At 37.8% G+C, this 19,910-nt stretch overlaps 2 protein-coding genes across 2 annotated transcripts in view; one reads left to right on the forward strand and one right to left on the reverse strand.

Annotated features, from left to right (window-relative positions):
- The first annotated feature begins 1,690 nt into the window (after positions 1-1,690).
- On the forward strand, positions 1,691-11,165 carry tesca (tescalcin a). Its single transcript, XM_048188825.1, has 8 exons — positions 1,691-1,837; positions 4,692-4,761; positions 6,673-6,753; positions 6,990-7,129; positions 7,335-7,396; positions 7,476-7,583; positions 8,752-8,799; positions 10,255-11,165. The coding sequence occupies exons 1-8, from the start codon at positions 1,777-1,779 to the stop codon at positions 10,336-10,338; spliced, it is 654 nt and encodes a 217-aa protein (XP_048044782.1). The 5' UTR covers positions 1,691-1,776; the 3' UTR covers positions 10,339-11,165.
- Positions 11,166-11,814: 649 nt separating this feature from the next.
- The window catches only part of fbxw8 (F-box and WD repeat domain containing 8), a 29,314-nt gene continuing 21,218 nt past the window's right edge, over positions 11,815-19,910 (reverse strand). The window contains exons 9-11 of the mRNA XM_048188824.1: positions 14,432-14,605; positions 12,335-12,451; positions 11,815-12,250 (exon numbers count right to left, since the gene is read on the reverse strand). Of these exons, the coding sequence (XP_048044781.1) occupies positions 12,097-12,250; positions 12,335-12,451; positions 14,432-14,605 (445 nt within the window). The 3' untranslated portion in view covers positions 11,815-12,096. The remainder of the gene's footprint in view (positions 12,251-12,334; positions 12,452-14,431; positions 14,606-19,910) is intronic.

A 19,910-nucleotide genomic window follows, 5' to 3' on the forward strand; every position in this document is an offset into this window, starting at 1 on the left:
GCACGTTTTATTAAATCAAGGGAAAGAAATAGTAAATCGTGCACATGTTTTAGTAAATCGAGGGAACGAAATAGTAAATCGTGCGCACGTTTTAGTAAATCGAGGGAACGAATTAGTGAATCGTGCGCACGCTTTATTAAATCGAGGGAACGAAATAGTAAATCGTGCGCACGTTTTAGTAAATCGAGGGAACGAATTAGTAAATCGTGCGCACGCTTTATTAAATCGAGGGAACGAAATAGTAAATCGTGCACACGTTTTATTAAATCGAGGGAACGAAATAGTAAATCGTGCACACGTTTTATTAAATCAAGGGAACGAAATAATAAATTGTGCGCATGTTTTAGTAAATCGAGGGAACGAATTAGAAAAATGTGCACACATTTAGTAAATCGAGGAAACGAATTAGTAAATCGTGTGCACGTTTTAGTAAATCGAAGGAACGAAATAGTAAATCATGCGCACGTTTTAGTAAATCGAGGGAACGAAATAGTAAATCATGCGCACGTTTTAGTAAATCGAGGGAACGAATTAGAAAATCGTGTGCACGTTTTAGTAAATCGAAGGAACGAAATAGTAAATCATGTGCACGTTTTAGTAAATCAAGGGAACGAAATAATAAATTGTGCGCACGTTTTAGTAAATCGAGGGAACGAATTAGAAAAATGTGCACACATTTAGTAAATCGAGGAAACGAATTAGTAAATCGTGTGCACATTTTAGTAAATCAAAGGAACGAAATAGTAAATCGTGTGCACGTTTTAGTAAATCGAGGGAACGAAATAGTAAATCATGCGCACGTTTTAGTAAATCGAGGGAATGAATTAGAAAATCGTGCGCACGTTTTAGTAAATCGAGGGAATGAATTAGAAAATCGTGCGCACGTTTTAGTAAATCGAGGGAACGAAATAGTAAATCATGCACACGTTTTAGTAAATCGAGGGAATGAATTAGTAAATTGTGTGCACATTTTAGTAAATCGAGGGAACAAATTAATATATGCACACGTTTTAGTAAATCGAGGGAACGAAATAGTAAATCATGTGCACATTTTAGTAAATCGAGGGAACAAATTAATATATGCACACGTTTTAGTAAATCGAGGGAACGAAATAGTAAATCATGTGCACAATTAAATTTTTTTTCTTGCATGTCATGTGCAGGGCTCCATAATATTAAAATAATGATATCATCATTACGCTTTCCCTGCCATTGACGGAATTTTCCGGCTTTCCGTGTTTCCACTGTTCTGCTGTAGGGGGCGCTATTATTGCGCTACAAGGGTACAGAATCTCCGAATCAAAACATAGGCACAAAACGGAGCAGAAACAAGCGATAAATTGCTTATGCACATTGTAGTGTTTGGGGGGAACGCTATTTTCTCAGCTTTTTGTTCAAAATGTTGCTTGTTTTATTTTGTTTTTAAAGCAGAGGCTCTTTACTTTCTTTTAATATATTGCATGTTCAGATATTCATACTACGAAATATTCTGGTGGCCATTCATTTTTTGTGAAAATTGTCAAAAATGACAATGACCACGACCCCGAATATCTGCTATGACAGAAACGTTCTTTTAGGTAGTATGGAGATAATACCAGGATCTCAAAATAATTTTCTGATCGCAAACGCAGTAAAAATCGGACGAGCTGTGTGTGTGTGTGTGTGCCGCTTATTTGCATATTTCATGAGAGGGGCGGAGCTTTGCTATCAAAGTCAGAGCGCACATTGTGAAAGTTCTGATCTTACTGATCTCTTCGATCTCTTTCGGACGTTAACATGGGAGCTTCTCAGTCAGGAGCAGTGCATATGTATCAAGATCTGGCTGATAAAACTGGCTGTGAGTATCTAACTTTCTAAATATGTAGACAGCTACATTTTTTCAGGTGTACTTAAAATATACTTTACACTTACAAAAAAAAAGTTCTATGGTAGGCTACAGTGATTGTACCAGAAGGTAGTATCATGATACTATAGAATATATTCATATACACAATACTCTAAGGTACTTCAAAGAATACCACAGTACCACAGTGCGTGGTTAAACAAACAAACAAACAAACAAACAAACAAACAAACAAAGCATATGTAGGCTACATTCCTATGTTATGTTTGTTAATGACCCTTGATCTTTATTATTAGATTTTGATGGGTTTACAACATTATATATATATATATATATATATATATATATATATATATATATATATATACACACACACACACACACACACACACACACACACACACAATGAAAAAAATCTAATCAATCCAGAGTTTCACTCAGTTTGAATGTAGAATTAGGGGGATGTAGAATCAAGTAATCCCACTCATAACTAGAAATCCAGACACTGTGTGTAGCTCATTATTGGGGAGAGGTGTTTTCACAACAGTTATTTTCTGTACAACTGTGTGAATGTGCAAATATTTATATTCCACAGAGCAAATCTTCCCAAAACAAACTGTACCTCACTAAATAGATTATACTCAACTCTCTTGTGTTGAAATACTGTGGCTGTTGGACAGAATAAATGTACAATAGCTTCCTTTACACTAATTGCTGTTCTTAACATATGAGTTTTTCTGGTTTCACTGGTTTTTGTTTCTTGTGTGCATGTATGTGTGAACTAGCCTATAATTTACTTCTTCATGTCATTTCCACCATTACAGAAAAGTCTCAGTTAACAGCAGAAAATAATAGTCTACAGCTGGGGTTTGTAAAGGAACTGCAGTGTGTTCATAATTAATTCATGAAATAAAAAAAAAATATTTACAAATTAAAATAAATTAATTTAATAAATTCATTCAAAATAAAACACTTAAAAATAATTAAATATTTTATTTTATACCTGTCATCATTATCATAGGTGCCGGTTTAGGTTCTGCTGGTGGGTGGCCCATACCTACCCCTTGATGAAAAATTCTAGTTATTCATGTCTTAAGAAAGGAGGAATGCACGGACTGCAAATACTTTACCAAGTGTGAAGTCGTCCAACAGTCGTTAAGATTGACATCAACACAGTAAAACGGGGGTTTAGTGCTTTTCTTATAATACCCAGACAACACACGTATGTCTGCAAGATGTCTGTTAAAGATCACTTCATCTGGAAAGCATCTGCTGTTTACACATATCTGATTGATGTCTTTAAGATGCCAGTTTTACATACATTCTAAATCCTAAACATCTTAAAGACATTTTCTAAATGTTTTTTTTGATATCTGACAGGAAACAATTTACAGCCTCAAACATCTTGCAGATGAGCAAACACTCTAAAAAAATATGTCTTCCAGATCTGACACCTGTCAGATTGTGCTACCAACAATATATTTGCATTGTTTTAAAGGGTTAGCTCACCAAAAAATGAAAATAATGTCATTAATTACTCACCCTCATGTCGTTCTACACCCATAAGACATTCGTTCATCTTCGGAACACAAATTAAGATATTTTTGATGAAATCCGATGGCTCAGTGAGGCCTGCATCGCCAGCAAGACAATTAACACTTATGTTGCCCAGAAAGCTACTAAAGACGTTTTTAAAACAGTCCATTCAGCATGCTTCTGTTTCTCAAAGAAAACCAAATAATCAACACATAAGATTAAATCAACAGATGCACAAGTATTTTGGATGAAGCCCAGATGTTTATTCTAACTGTAAGATTTTCAGTAACTGAAGAGATTTTCAAAGAGGAAATTAGCAAATATCCTGTTCATCCTTGTTCGACTTTGAAGCATACTGCCATATAAAACTCAATGTTATCACAATAAGAGCTAATGAAAACTGCCCAAATGCAGTCTTTTTAGGCCTATTTCATGTTGAAAACATGTCAGAATCACAGAATATTAATGAAGGTCAGTATCATAATTATAAACAAGTCTGATTCGACGCTTGCCTTTTTTGAGATTACTGGCTGATTTTGAGAACGAAATGAGACTCTTAAGATCAGTGTAGACCTATTTGTGTGTATTACGACCCACAGGGACATGAAGTAAGATCCACAATTGCATATTGTATGAACAGTGATAATAGTCAGTGTTTTTGTTTGGTGGCAGCTGTCATAAGATAAGGGACTGATTCTATTTTGGTTGACTATATATCTATAAATACAATTGTACTGTGACGTGTTGACAGTGTTGCACATTGAGTGCATCAACTCCTCCTGTTGTAATCTAAGGCTGGAACAGCATTAGAGTTTGTTATGATTATATAATCTTGCACCCCACCCACAATTACATATTGGCTGCATCCAAAATTCAAAATAATTTCCTACTATATAGTAGGTGAAAAACAGTATGTGCCAAAAAAAAGTGTCCAAATTCACAGTACTCATAAAAGAGTAGGCAAAAAAAGTACCTGGATGACCTACTACTTCCATTAAGATTCTGAAGTGTGCATATGATGGACACTTTACTATCCTAAGAGGCCAAAGGAGAGGATTTGTGCAATGCAACCAATGCTGGTAGGTCACATGATAATGACAACATGGCGAATGTAGTATGTCTGGATTACATTCAAACTATATAGAATGTATTTTTTAGTGGTCGCAAAATAAGTACTTATTTAAATAAGTACCTACTCAAGAGAGTATGCGATTTCAGAAGCGGCCTATTTTCTGTCTCCATCACTCCTTCATCTGTTTTCTGTGAAGTGATTTGAAATCTTCCTGAACTTGCTGTCTTTTTCTCACTGTAGTTTCCATAGAGCAGATAAAAAACCTCCATAACAGATTTAAGTACCTGACTCAAGATGAAGACACTTTAAGGTACCGTACAAATGACTTAATGCCACTCATTTTTTACAAACCCGATTCCAAAAAAGTTGTGACACTGTACAAATTGTGAATAAAAACAGAATGCAATGATGTGAAAGTTTCAAATTTCAATATTTTATTCAGAATACAACATAGATGACATATCAAATGTTTAAACTGAGAAAATGTATCATTTTAAGGGAAAAATAAGTTGATTTTAAATTTCATGGCATCAACACATCTCAAAAAAGTTGGGACAAAGCCATGTTTACCACTGTGTGGCATCCCCTCTTCTTTTTATAACAGTCTGCAAACGTCTGGGGACTGAGGAGACAAGTTACTCAAGTTTAGGAATAGGAATGTTGTCCCATTCTTGTCTAATACAGGCTTCTAGTTCCTCAACTGTCTTAGGTCTTCTTTGTCGCATCTTCCTCTTTATGATGCGCCAAATATTTTCTATGGGTGAAAGATCTGGACTGCAGGCTGGCCATTTCAGTACCCGGATCCTTCTTCTACGCAGCCATGATGTTGTAATTGATGCAGTATGTGGTCTGGCATTGTCATGTTGGAAAATGCAAGGTCTTCCCTGAAAGAGACGACGTCTGGATGGGAGCATATGTTGTTCTAGAACTTGGATATACCTTTCAGCATTGATGGTGCCTTTCCAGATGTGTAAGCTGCCCATGCCACACGCACTCATGCAACTCCATACCATCAGAGATGCAGTCTTCTGAACTGAGCGCTGATAACAACTTGGGTTGTCCTTGTCCTCTTTAGTCCGGATGAGATGGCGTCCCAGTTTTCCAAAAGAACTTCAAATTTTGATTCGTCTGACCACAGAACAGTTTTCCACTTTGCCACAGTCCATTTTAAATGAGCCTTGGCCCAGAGAAAACGCCTGTGCTTCTGGATCATGTTTAGATATGGCTTCTTTTTTGACCTATAGAGTTTTAGCCGGCAACGGCGAATGGCACGGTGGATTGTGTTCACCGACACCGTTTTCTGGAAGTATTCTTGAGCCCATGTTGTGATTTCCATTACAGTAGCATTCCTGTATGTGATGCAGTGAGGTCTAAGGGCCCGAAGATCACGGGGATCCAGTATGGTTTTCCGGCCTTGACCCTTACGCACAGAGATTGTTCCAGATTCTCTGAATCTTTGGATGATATTATGCACTGTAGATGATGATAACTTCAAACTCTTTGCAATTCTGAGATACTCCTTTCTGATATTGCTCCACTATTTTTCGCCGCAGCATTGGGGGAATTGGTGATCCTCTGCCCATCTTGACTTCTGAGAGACACTGCCACTCTGAGAGGCTCTTTTTATACCCAATCCTCCAGCTGTTCCTTGTATGTACATTTAACTTTTCCGGCCTCTTATTGCTACCTGTCCCAACTTTTTTGGAATGTGTAGCACTCATGAAATCCAAAATGAGCCAATATTTGGCATGACATTTCAAAATGTCTCACTTTCAACATTTGATATGTTATCTATATTCTATTGTGAATAAAATATAAGTTTATGAGATTTGTAAATTATTGCATTCCTTTTTTATTCCCAATTTCTTACAGTGTCCCAACTTTTTTGGAATCGGGTTTGTAGACTATATGACTTTAAACAAATAAATACTGTCACAATGGTCATCTATCAAACACTTTACATTGATGCCTATGTTAGGGAATAGCCATTGGTCGGCAAATTATGGTGTATGCAGATTTTGTAAGTTACTGTTTAACAAAAAGCCAAATCTGTTGTTGCAATATGTTGTTTTTAGGTGCTTCTCTAATTTTGATGCAACTTCTGCTTAATATCATAGGACACAGGGTTTATTATTGAATTAGGTTTGTGTTTTGAAGTCAGAGAGGATTCATTTTCCTTTATAATGAAATGTAAAACAACCCACTTTTGTCTAAATTTCAGACGTGAACACCTTGAGGATATTAACAATTTGGCCCTCAACCCAATCCGAAGACAGATCATCGAGGCCTTCTTTGACACAAGGTGCGTACAGGATAGGAAAGACTCTCAGTTTTGAGAAGAATGTCTGCAGCTTTCTTCTAGATGTGGTTTGATGTTTTTCCATTTCTGTTGTTTCTTGAATTGTTTTGTAATTGTTTTACCATTTACGTCGAAAAGAAATCAAGTGTCCTATAATACCTATCCTATAATAGTACAAAACTCTGAACCCCTGCTGTGGCACTAAATATACTCAGTAGATAATGTCTGTGTGCTGTCAGGAACTTGGGTCAAAAGGAGAAGGGCTGTTTGCAGGAGATCGGCTTTGAGGAATTCGTTACCGTCCTGGCCTTTTTCAGACCACCCAAACCACACATCGCTGAGGAGGAGAGAAAAACCATGAAGAAGGAGAAACTACGCTGTGAGAATAAAGAAATAAAGACTCTTTCAATTGCAGTTATTGATCTAAACAAGTTGATATACAAGTGTGATCCATTTTAACATGTATACTCATCATTTGAGATACTATTTGAAACAATCTCTCTCAGTGTTGATATATATACATTTTTATTTTGATGGTGCGCACCAAACAGCTAACTGGTAAAAGCATATTTTCTTCTCTGTAGTTCTGTTCAACATGCACGACACTGACAATGATGGCATCATCACACTGGATGAATATAGACGTGTAAGAATCATTTGACTTCTATGACAACAAACAAACACAGTAACCAGATTTGATACTGATTGTGTAATTGTGATTGTAGGTGGTAGAGGAGCTGCTGTCTAGCTCTGAAACCATAGGAGCAGAAACCGCCAAAGCCATTTCAGATGCTGCAATGCTGGAAGTCGCCAGTGTCACAGTGGGTCAGATGGTACGGTGACTTTCCATGATCAGTGTTGCCAATTATTTTCAATGGAAAGTAGCTAAAGCCTGCTCAAAAAGTAGCTAAATGTCACTAGATGACGTAATGTGCCAGCTGTCGGCACTTTACATCTGTTTCCTCTCCTAATCTGTGCTCACATGTTGTATTTTAATACAATATTGGCCAATACTTGTACTGACTTATCTTAAAATAGGTCAGTGCCATTGTTTTGTCTCAAGATGCACACCAGTAATGTTTATTTTCTAAGGCACATTTATAAAAGCTACTTAAATGTCCTTCCTGAACTAAGGCCTAATCCTGACTTAAAGGGATAGTTCACCCAAAAATGAAAATTTGATGTTTATCTGCTTACCCCCAGCGCATCCAAGATGTAGGTGACTTTGTTTCTTCAGTAGAACACAAATGATGATTTTTAACTCCAACCGTTGCCATCTGTCAGCCGATCGGTTTGTGCGAGAAACCTAACAATATTTATATCATTTTTACCTCTAATACACCACTATTTCCAACTGCATTCAGCAATTGTTTAGTGAGGTCTGATCACGCTCTGACAACGGCAGTGATGTCTCGTGCATATACTTCAATGAGTGCTAGACATCACTTCCGCTGTCAAAGCGCGATCAGACCTCACTAACCGAATGCTGAACGCAGTTGGACATAGTGGTGTATTAGAGGTAAAAAATGATATAAATATTGTTAGGTTTCTCGCACAAACCGGTCGTTTCGTGTCTTAGGACATCAATGTGTCGTCATGAGCCGCAGGGTTTAATTTGGATTTGTCTAAGCAAGTTTTATTTACTCTTATAAAAGAAGTTCCCGTTGACCCACATTATACGGCTGACAGACGGCAACGGTTGGAGTTAAAAATCATCATTTGTGTTCTACTGAAGAAACAAAGTCACCTACATCTTGGATGCGCTGGGGGTAAGCAGATAAACATAAAATTTTCATTTTTGGGTGAACTATCCATTTAAACTAAGCCTAGACTTGCCACTAGTCGCTTTTTTGAAGAAAAAAAAAAGTTGCTAAAGAGGTCTGAAATGTGGCTAATTTAACAACACTGTCCATGGTGCTTCTCTGAATTGTAAATCCATCTGATTGCCAGTGTAATGTCAAATTCTGATGTGATTTTACAACTGAAACCTTTTTGTTTTAGGGTCCTGATGAATTTTATGAGGGAATCACCTTTGAACAGTTCATGCAGGTTTGCACTCTATAACATTTTAAGGCCAGAGTCTATTTTTTATGAATATTTATATGTTTTATGCGTTTTGCTCCGTATTTCAAAGCCTTTCAAAATATACTCCTTTAGCCGTGAGAATGGAAAGCCACATTCGCCGCATGCACACTATCTAGTGGACTTTGTTTTCAAGCACTCGTCACTCGTACACGTATGCACAAAACACAAAAATTACAGGACATCTGTGAACCCTCCTGATGACGAAAATTACATCAGGCGGAAACTTATGCTGAATTCGGAACCGCATACTACTCTATACTACTAGCATAATGCTGCGTTCACACCGAACGCGTCTGGGGCGTCAAATTCGCGCCAGACGCGTCTAGGTGGACGCTTCAGACGCGCGTAAAATTCGCTCAATTCGCGCGTCTAAACAAAGTGTGTTCAGACGCGAATTCGCGTCATGGGAGGGGCTTTCATCTCTTTCTGCACAGATCCTCTGAATAAACACATAATCTCGTCAGTTGGAAACCTGTAGCGGCAATTTAACTCGGTTATGCCGGCCGACTTTTGCTAGCTAGAAGGTGGGCTAGTATCAACGGCTAAAATCATGCAAAAAGTTTTACAACTAATCAGATTGTCCGATTTCTTCGCTTATTCTCTTCCAGGCAAGGTCCTTTTTATTCCTGTCTCGATAAAAATATAATGACACATCATAGAGCTCAGGGTGGCCACACACAGCGACATCTTTGTTCTGGTCTCCACCACTGATCACATCATACCAAAGCAGAGTCCCTGATTGGTTAACGCGCCGCGAATTTACGCCAAAGTTCAGATTTTTCAACTCGGGCGTTTGGGCGTCAGACGCTCAATTCGCGCGTCAACGGCCGATTCGCGCCGCAGGACACCTAGACGCGCGTTTACATTGACTTAACATGTAAATCAGACGCGTTCGGTGTGAACGCAGCATTACCATTTCTGCCATAGAAAGATATGGTAAAAGAAGTAGTAAACTAGTATACGATTCCGAATTCAGCATTACTTTGAAGTCGACATGAAACGGAAGTTGCGACAGATTTTTTTCCTATTGTGATGTATATCCAAGTGAAACGACTTCTCGAATAAGAAAAAAAATGTAAGCCGCAACTTGATTTTGTCCATCGGGAATTGATTAGATCAAATCGCTGTGATATCATGTGAGTGACAGGTTGCCCCGCCCTCGCACCAGTGAACACCTCATCAGGAGAAGAGATGTCGCTGCAAGAGGGTGGGGAAAATATTTAGATTAGATTACAAAGGCACATCAATTAAAAATAATAATAATGTGCACATATAATTTATAATAAATACTGCAATATTCCATAAAAAACAAGAATTGTCAATTTCATGGTGATTTTAAATATACTAATACAATTACATATATTTATATTTATAACATGCATGCTATTCATACCTCACCTTTCAACATCTCTCCAACAGATATTAAAAGACATCGAGATCGAGACCAAGATGAATGTTCACTTTTGGAACTTGGACACCAGGACAATTCAATGTGGGAAATGAGAGTAATTTCCACTTCTGAACAGCACTTTTTCAGAACAGTCTTTATTTTAAATCTAAACATCTAAAATTTGTCCCACGGATTCATCCCTTAGTATTGAGTTTACTGCGGTTTCTTTCTCTGAAATATCTTCAACGCTCGAGATATGGTGGAAGTGACCGCGACATGCTCTGGTGGATATGTTTCAGGCCCTGTTTCCACCTGGTATTGCTTTTTGGTTGATTAAAACGCATCTTTACACCAGGTGAAAACAGGTCCATAGAGTCCAGACCTCTGAGGAAAACTGAACATACAGAATATAAATATAAATATATATATATATATATTTGAAAGATATATTGAAGAACCGCATGAGACCTGGCTATTTTTGTAGCTTCTCAACTCTACAACAGTTGACATGCATTCTGATTCATACTTTTTAGATACAATGTACACTGTTTTTATTAGGATTGTTGAGACCTCAGAACTGATTTCCCTTCTGAGCAAAATGCTTTTGTAATGGAGGAAGTCCTTACAAAGTCAACAATCTCTGTTTCCCTTAACAAAGTACTGAAACACTCCACACCCTAAGTTAATGAATCCACAAATCTTATCATTCACCTCAAAAACAACAGGGAGCGATTGTTTTGTTGCCCTTAATATGTAATCCATCTGGCTTCCTTCCATCACGGTTATATATTAATAAATATCACAGGGTGTGTAAAGTTTTTACAGCAGCAAAATTTACTGTAGGATATCAGTGTAATATTTTTGTACATTATTGTCATTTGAAATCCTCACAATTGTCACTAAACTTGAAGAGAATAAAATAATCATAGTTTTAAAAGTTGTATGTATTCTTATTGTGCATGTTGTAGATGAATTCTGTCTGAAATCATTAATCTATAATCAAGGTTATAAAATGCTTCCTGTACTATAGGTTGTGCATTCAGTAAAAGTGGTATTTTGGTGCAAATTCATCTTTTACTTTGTTGAAACTAGCCAAATTAGAAAAATGACAACATGACATACTCAAAAAACAAAACTACACAAGGTGAAAGAAACCAGATTAAATATGGGTTCATTTGCAATGGATAAACGTGGTTTGTGTCGACTACAACGTACACTACTGTTCAACAAGAATATTAAGCAGCACATCTGTTTTCAACATTGATAATAATTTAAAAAGTTTCTTGAGCAGCAAATCAGCACTTTAGAATGATTTCTGAAGGATCACGTGACACTAAAGACTGGAGTAATGATGCTGAAAATTCAGCTTTGCATCACAGGAATAAATAGCATTTTTAAATATATTACAATATATAAAAATATTAGAATACTGTATTTTAATGTACTGTACTTTGACTTTCGATCAAATAACAATTGGTGAACATAAGAGTCTTCTTACAAAAATGTAAAAAATAAAAAATAAAATAAAAAATCATTTTGAAGGATAATGTATTTTGTGTGTTAAATTAGAGCATTAAAACCACCGAAACTTAATGTTGTATGATTGTATTTCATCTTCTCAGATGATAATTTAATAGTATTATATGCTAAAATGTGCAAGGACAGAACATGATACAATTTATAAAAACAAAGATCTAGTAATTCTAGTCCTCAAACACATCTTAATGTGTCATCCAAAGTTTTGAATTTACACAAATTATGGTTAAATAAAGAATTAGCTTTAAGAAATATGCCCCCAGATCATCTTAAAATAGCAAATTCAATCTTTCCAGTCCAACTTGCCCCAAAAGCACAGTGTATCAGATGCCAATCTAAGGGCCCTTCAGTATGTCATAAGGCATCGCCAAGCCAATGTTATAGCTGTAGCCAGAGGACTCTGTGTAGTTGGACCTACAGATGGGCAGAATGTGATCCTGTGTAGATGAGTCCATTGAGAAGTCGTAGTGACAGATCAGCCCTCTGTATCTAAAGAAATAATGAAAGTATAAAATAAACAGATGGAAAAATAATAGCAAAGATAACATAACATAATGTCATATCTGTTTTTACCTGCGGTGAGCGGTGAGGTCATCGTCTGTGATACAAGCCCCGCGAGGGTTCTTCTCATCAGGGATGTTGGCCGTCACCAGAGTGCTGCTGTTGAACCGTATGTGGCGAACCGGGTGCCTGTTCACAGACGCAACAATTATGTTGCAGAAATGCATTTCTGCTTTTGAAAACAATGATCTTAACTCTGTAAAGCTTAACATAGGAAATCATAGTCAGGAAAAAATCTTATTATTTTAAAGATTTATTTAAAAAAGATTTTTAAAGTTTATTGAACCTTCAGACAAAATATTTAAAGGTGCCCTAGAATCAAAAATTTTATTTATCTTGGCATAGTTGAATAAGAGTTCAGTACATGGAAAAGACATACAGTGAGTTTCAAATACCATTGTTTCCTCCTTCTTGTGTAAATCTCATTTGTTTAAAAGACCTCCGAAGAACAGGCGAATCTCAACATAACACAGACTGTTACGTAACAGTCGGGATCATTAATATGTACGCCCCCAATATTTGCATATGCCAGCCCATGTTCAAGGCATTACACAAGGGCAGCCAGTATTAACGTCTGGATCTGTGCACAGCTGAATCATCAGACTAGGTAAGCAAGCAAGAACAATAGCGGAAAAATGGCAGATGGAGCAATAATAACTGACATGATCCATGATTACATGATATTTTTAGTGATATTTGTAAGTTGTCTTTCTAAATGTTTCGTTAGCATGTTGATAATGTACTGTTTAAATGTGGTTAAAGTTACCATTGTTTCTTACTGTTTTCATGGAGACAAGAGCCATCGCTATTTTCATTTTTAAACACTTGCAGTCTGTATAATTCATAAACACAACTTCATTCTTTATAAATCTCTCCAACAGTGTGTAATGTTAGCTTTAGCCACGGAGCACTATCAAACTCATTCAGAATCAAATGTAAACATCCAAATAAATACTGTACTCACATGATCCGAAGCATGCATGCAGTATGCATGACGAACATTTTGTAAAGATCCATTTGAGGGTTATATTAGCTGTGTGAACTTTGTTTATGCACTGTTTTATAGTCGAGAGCTCAGGGGGGCAGGGAGCGTGAGGATTTAAAGGGGCCGCAGCCTGAATCGGTGCATAGTTAATGATGCCCCAAAATAGGCAGTTAAAAAAATTAATTAAGAAAAATCTATGGGGTATTTTGAGCTGAAACTTCACAGACACATTCAGGGGACACCTTAGACTTATATTAACATCTTGTGAAAGAACGTTCTAGGGCACCTTTAAATTTTTTTAAAAGAACTTTGAATATATATCATTTATTAAATCAGGATTTTATGGCTCATATAGTATGATATAGGAGAATATGGATCTCGTACGTGAAGAGGAAAAAACTACATTTTATTCAGAATTAAGCAAAATTATACAATATTGCTGTTATTTTATGGCCAAAAAGTAGGATGAAATTCTGATAGTTTGTAATGTAATGCAATGAGTTCTTTATAACAGTAGAGCAGACTACTTACTACATAAAATATATATAAATATCAGTTGTCACTCTATATCTCCCAATTATGTGTCTCAATAAGATATTTAAATGATTAGTTTTATGAAGCTCTGTAGTTTTTACTGTGGGTGGCAAAACATGTAATGATGATTGAGAGATGTACAAATAAACGTGCCTAAAAACCCTGATGTGTCAAATTTGATTCTCACATTTTAATGACTTCTAAAAAATGAGGTATGGATAATCAAGCAAACATAAGCTGCTCCAGTCCAGTAAGTGTTTATCTTGAAATATTACTAACAATAGAAAAGTTATTCTTATGTTTAATTAATAAAAATTAGTAAAGATTTCACAGAAAAAAAGGACATGTGAACCATGACCTGAAGATAGAGGTTTTTACAATAATACTAAAAGGCCAATCATACAACAAAAGGCATGTAGTAGATTGCGTACAACAGGTTTTTCTGCAAAGTTTTGATCATGTTAATAATTTAGAGGCCTTATAAATTTGTGCATCTTTATGGATAATCAGGCTTTTTAGGATTAAATGACTCACCAAATAACTTATTCAGATAAATTATTATTTATATTTTTTCGTTCAGACATTCTCACCTGTTATGCATTTCCCAGAGTTTGGCTCCTATCCTCATCTCCCACACACTGACCAATCCCTCGCCACCTCCGCTCACAACCTTCCAATCATCTGCCTGGACGGTGGTCACGCCCATGTGATGGGCATATAAAGAGACGACTGAGGAGCCAGTACGCAAGTCAAACACTCTCACTCTGAAAAAGAGAAACTGTATGTCATTACTACTTCAAATACATTACACTTAAAGTGAGAGTAGTCCAAGCACAGACCGTCTGATAGGGCTGCATGATTAATCGAAATAAAAACAAAATTGCAATAGGGCTTAGTGTGATTATCAAATTGCAAAGGATGTGATTTTATGAGGCATCAAAATGTATTACACTGCTCTCAGAAATACAGCTCCTATCTCTTTGAATGGGGAAACATCAAATTGTCCAAAGCTGTTCACCAAGCATACGATTACATTTCATATTTGAAATCAGCAATGAAATCAGACAACTGTTTTGTTGGGGGGTTTTTTAAACCAGGAAAAAAAAAAAAAAAAATTCGCAATTTATTTTTTTCCCCAAATCAGCCTGATGCAGTCTGATGATCCATACTGCACACAAAGGGCCAGTTCACACAGAAAGCATTTTTGCTGTTAAAAATGCGAGACATAGGTCAGTGGAATGAAAAATATGAAGTTGAACTTATTTAACTTGAGGACCGTGTTTTTTTGCCATGTCATGCACAAGATGCTGCAAAAGATGTAAGCCATGAGCGCAACGGTCAAAAATGTCTGTCTAGAGCGTGTTTATGTAGCAGAGTCCAGCTAGTGAGAGCTTTGCATATAAACCTCACTCCCCTGATCTCAAGAGGTGCACTACGACTGACGCTACAGACTGCAGTCTTTAGTTTCCTTGTTAACACTCCCGCCTCCCATGATGGAATAGCCAGTTTGAATGCAGCTTGGAGGGGGTTGAGTAGGACCAGTTACATTGGTGACGTGGCTCGGATGGGAGTGAGGTTTAGGGAGGCCAGCTAGTGAGAGCTGTGCAGGTAAACCTCATTCCCTTGATCTTAAGGCATACTAGCAACTGATGCTACAGACTGCAATCTTTAGTTTCCTTGTTAACACTCCCGCCTCATATGATGGAATAGCCAGTTTGAATGCAGCTTGGAGCGGGTTGAGTAGGACCAGTTACATTGGTGCCGTGGCCCGGATGGGAGTGAGGTTTAGGGAGGCCAGCTAGTGAGAGCTGTGCAGGTAAACCTCATTCCCTTGATCTTAAGGCATACTAGCAACTGACGCTACAGACCGCAATCTTTAGTTTCCTTGTTAACAGTCCCGCCTCATATGATGGAAAAGCCGCTTTGAATGCCGATTGGAGCAGGTTGAGTAGGACCAGTTACATTGGTGTCGTGACCCGGATGGGAGTGAGGTTTAGGGAAGCCAGCTAGTGCAGGTAAACCTCACTCCCCTGATCTCAAGAGGCTCACTAGCGAATGATGCTACAGACTGCAGTCTTTAGTGTCCTTCTTAACATGCCGGACTCCCATGCCAGACACCAGTTTGAATGCCGCTTGGAGCGGGTCGAGTAGGACTAGTTACGTTGGTGCCGTGACCCGGATGGGAGTGAGGTTTAGGGGGGTAAGTGTAATGGAGCCCAGCTAGTGAGAGCTGTGCAGGTAAACCTCACTCCCCTGATCATAAGAGGCAAACTAGCGACTGACACTAGAGACTGCAGTCTTTAGTGTCCTTCTTAACATGCTGGCCTCCCATGCTGGAGATGCCGGTTTGAATGCCGATTGGAGTGGGTCAAGGAGGACCAGTTACATTGGTGCCGTGACCCGGATGGGAGTGAGGTTTAGGGAAGCCAGCTAGTGAGAGCTGTGCAGGTAAACCTCACTCCCTTGATCTTAAGGCGTACTTGCGACTGACGCTACAGACTGCAATCTTTAGTTTCCTTGTTAACAGTCCCGCCTCATATGATGGAAAAAACACTTTCACGATTGGAGCAGGTTGAGTAGGACCAGTTACATTGGTGTCGTGATCCAGATGGGAGTGAGGTTTAGGGAAGCCAGCTAGTGCAGGTAAACCTCACTCCCCTGATCTCAAGAGGCTCACTAGCGAATGATGCTACAGACTGCAGTCTTTAGTGTCCTTAACATGCCGGGCTCCCATGCCAGACACCTGTCCGAATGCCGCTTGGAGCGGGTCGAGTAGGACTAGTTACGTTGGTGCCGTGACCCGGATGGGAATGAGGTTTAGGGAGGCCAGCTAGTGAGAGCTGTGCAGGTAAATCTCACTCCCCTGATCTCAAGAAGCATACTAGTGACTGACTTGTTAGCTGCCCACCTCCCATGCAGGAGATGTCGAATCCAGCTCAGAGTGGGTCGAGTAGGACCAGTTACATTTACATTGAAAAACAATTGAAAAGTAACACAGCGGAATGGAAAAAAAGTGTTCTGTGTGATCAGCCACAAAAGTTATTGGGCAAGCCATGAATGGATGGGCTGATTTTACACAACTTCTAGGATACTCAGAGTTTTAGTAGCAAGCAAAATATATATTTAAAACAGTGCATTATATTAAGCTTTGTTGGCTGTCGTTTGCTGTGCAATTATTAAGATTTTTTTCAACATTGTCCTACTATTGTAATATTTATATAATATAGTATTGTATATAATACATTAATATATTATCCACTGCAATAACCTATTTTAGAAAAACCCATCCCTAAACTGAAAAGAAAATTAGCTTTGGTAAGCATGATGTGTCCGACAGTCTCTAAATGGTCGGATCTTGGCCAGAATAAACTGCAAAGTGGACCATACTTTAGTCAAAAGTCTGACTACGCAAGACAAATTGCAGTATGACAGCTCTCTCCCTCTAACAGAGCACCACTGTGAGATGACATTAGTAGCTGGTATAAAGAAATTACTTTTACAGGCCCAAAGGAGCTCAATTCCATCTGTCCTCTTTAATGGTACCGAAGGCAGCCAAAGAATGACTCTATGCTGGTGCTTTCCAAAAGATAATCGACAAAATTAAATTTTTCCTGGACCGAAAAAAAAAAAACAACACTTGGAGGACAAAAGATATTAGTCACAATGCATCGTTAATGCATAGCCAAGCAGGATTTAATGCTGCAAGTAATTATGAGGATGTGCCTATCTATTGTCCTGTTTTAATTTCATCGAAGCATTTATTGTTGTATGAGGCAGTAATATATTTACTGGCAGGTTGCAGCGATCATAAATCTAATGCTAAAACAAGATCTAGTTTCACTGAACTGTCAGCAGACAGGCTTCGTTCAATTAATCAAGAATATTACTCAGGCACTTCCAATGCCACCAACCGTGAGCAAATAGACAACAGGACACACACGGCCTTGATAAGTATATGGACACAGATAGCACACATGGGTCGCCTCACCATCATCATCATCATCATCATCATCATCATCATCATCATCATAATAACTAACTTAACCACATTTATAATGTGTTAAACAAAAGTTCAAGTGTAACTTCAACAGTAACAATAGAATCCAAAAAAACAAACATTAATTCCTTTTTGTCTTAACACATAAAAAAAAAAAAAAAAAAAAAAACTATTATAACTTCAGATAACATACAGGCATTATCGTTGTTAAAAACAAACAATAAATCGAAGTAGAATGCATTTAAAAAGAGAAAAAATATATGTAAAAATAAAAGTAAAAAAGACAAGGTCAAGAAAAAAAAAAGACAAGAAAAGGTCACTGATAAAAGATTTAGCCAATTAAATTTTTGGATCTTTGATTCAAGTTATAGAGTGCAACAGTTGAGTTGAACTCAATTTTTCCATAGGGAAATTAATTTTTAATGATAAATTTAAAGTCTGCATGAACCAGAAGTTGTGACCGACTTAACTTCAGTATTGTGACGTATTTTCCGGGTGAAACGGAATACTGAATGAGAAAAATTGAGGCCGTGGCTTGTTTTTTCACTCTGGGAATGACTGGATCTAGAATAGTAGGTGTTGCATTCAGTTCGTTGTCAAAGCTTGCAGCAGATTAAAGTTCTAACCAAGCTGTCTAACTGGTATAATCAGAGAAGGAAGGCCATTCCACAGGGGAAGTACATTTTCAGATTTTGATTAAAGATTACAAAGACAATTTTCCTTTCTAGTAATAAGACCTTTTAGTAGGTTTGTGTACCACAGACCTACTGTGAGTTCCAAGGTTGTTAATTAATGCTTTTGTTGATACCATTCAAATCAACAACTTTAAATGAATAGTTTAATATTTCTCTATCGTGATTGTGTCATTCGCAATGCTTCATGGGATTGTAGTTCTTTCACTGTGTCTACATCGGATGAGAGCGGCATGAAAAAAACCAACAGAACCCATTATAATGAGTGATGCTGTCTACACTGGATGCGACACGATATCTCCGATAGTAATGCCCTGTTAGATTTCTGACGTACAAAATAGTATTTTCAAATATTTTTTTGCTTCAAAAAGTTTTTAATATTGTGATTCACTTTGTAGCTGCTTAAGATGGTTCATGGCTCATAATGCTTTAACAAATACTTTTTTTTAAATCCCTGTGGGGAAAAAAAATAGTTCTGGAACCAATGCTGATGAAAAAGTGGGTGGACACTAATGCACTATATAAATTAGCATGTGATTTTTTATTTTATTTTATCAAAGCAGGGTTCTTAAATGACTAATAAAATCAGAAGGCAGAAGCTTCCCCAACAATGTTGAGGACACTCATCCATAAATGTTTCGGTTTCCAAAAAAGCAACAACCATCATCAATCTGTTCACAATTTTCATGCGTGATGCTGAACATACCCATCACTTATGGCTCCTATCCGTATACACTTCCCGTTCAGATGTCTGTCCAGGCAGATCCAATCAGGCACAACAACACAAACAGAGATTCCTCTCTCTCTGCAGCACTGAGGCTGAACAAATTAGAAAGCAGAACTGATGCATTAGGTCCTGGCCTTTGGCCACGCTAATAAAGGGCAGGACCCAAGCCCTCATTTCCTCTGGGCTGTTTGGTGTTTTGCCCGCAGATGAATCAGATGGGGTCAAATCATTACAGCCAAAATGACACTCCAAGGAGTGTTTCGCTTCGCTCATTCATCAAAGACCAACAAAAGGTGAGAGCTTTTGCTTTGTTGTAACCGTGGAAAGACAGACAGGGAAAGACACAAAAAAAAGCGATGTTTTAAAAGACACCGCAGCTGGCCAGAGAGACATCATGTCCTCCCTCTTGGCACTCTATATAGTGTCTGAGCGAAGATGCAGTTGGAATTTATTTACAAAGACCTGCCAAGCATCTCTCCACCTGCCAAAGTAGCGCTCCCGCTGTCACAAGTGTCAATGAAATGGCTCTTTATTCGGCAAAGACTAATTGAGACGCAAGCATCAGATGTGGACCGCGCTTGTGCTTCTGTATTGAGTCCGCTGGCCAGATGTACCGCATCTCTCCTCGTCTCCAACATCTCTTTGTCCACTAA

Source organism: Megalobrama amblycephala, linkage group LG4 (assembly GCF_018812025.1).
Source record: "Megalobrama amblycephala isolate DHTTF-2021 linkage group LG4, ASM1881202v1, whole genome shotgun sequence".
NCBI lineage: Eukaryota > Metazoa > Chordata > Actinopteri > Cypriniformes > Xenocyprididae > Megalobrama > Megalobrama amblycephala.

What these genes read in the sequence shown, in the direction of transcription:
- tesca (XM_048188825.1), top strand. Translation starts at nt 1,777, where the DNA reads ATGGGAGCTTCTCAGTCAGGAGCAGTGCATATGTATCAAGATCTGGCT. An exon ending in GAGGCCTTCTTTGACACAAG is followed by an intron (nt 6,754 to 6,989) that starts GTGCGTACAGGA and finishes GTGTGCTGTCAG; the next exon opens with GAACTTGGGTCAAAAGGAGA. An exon ending in CCTTTGAACAGTTCATGCAG is followed by an intron (nt 8,800 to 10,254) that starts GTTTGCACTCTA and finishes TCTCTCCAACAG; the next exon opens with ATATTAAAAGACATCGAGAT.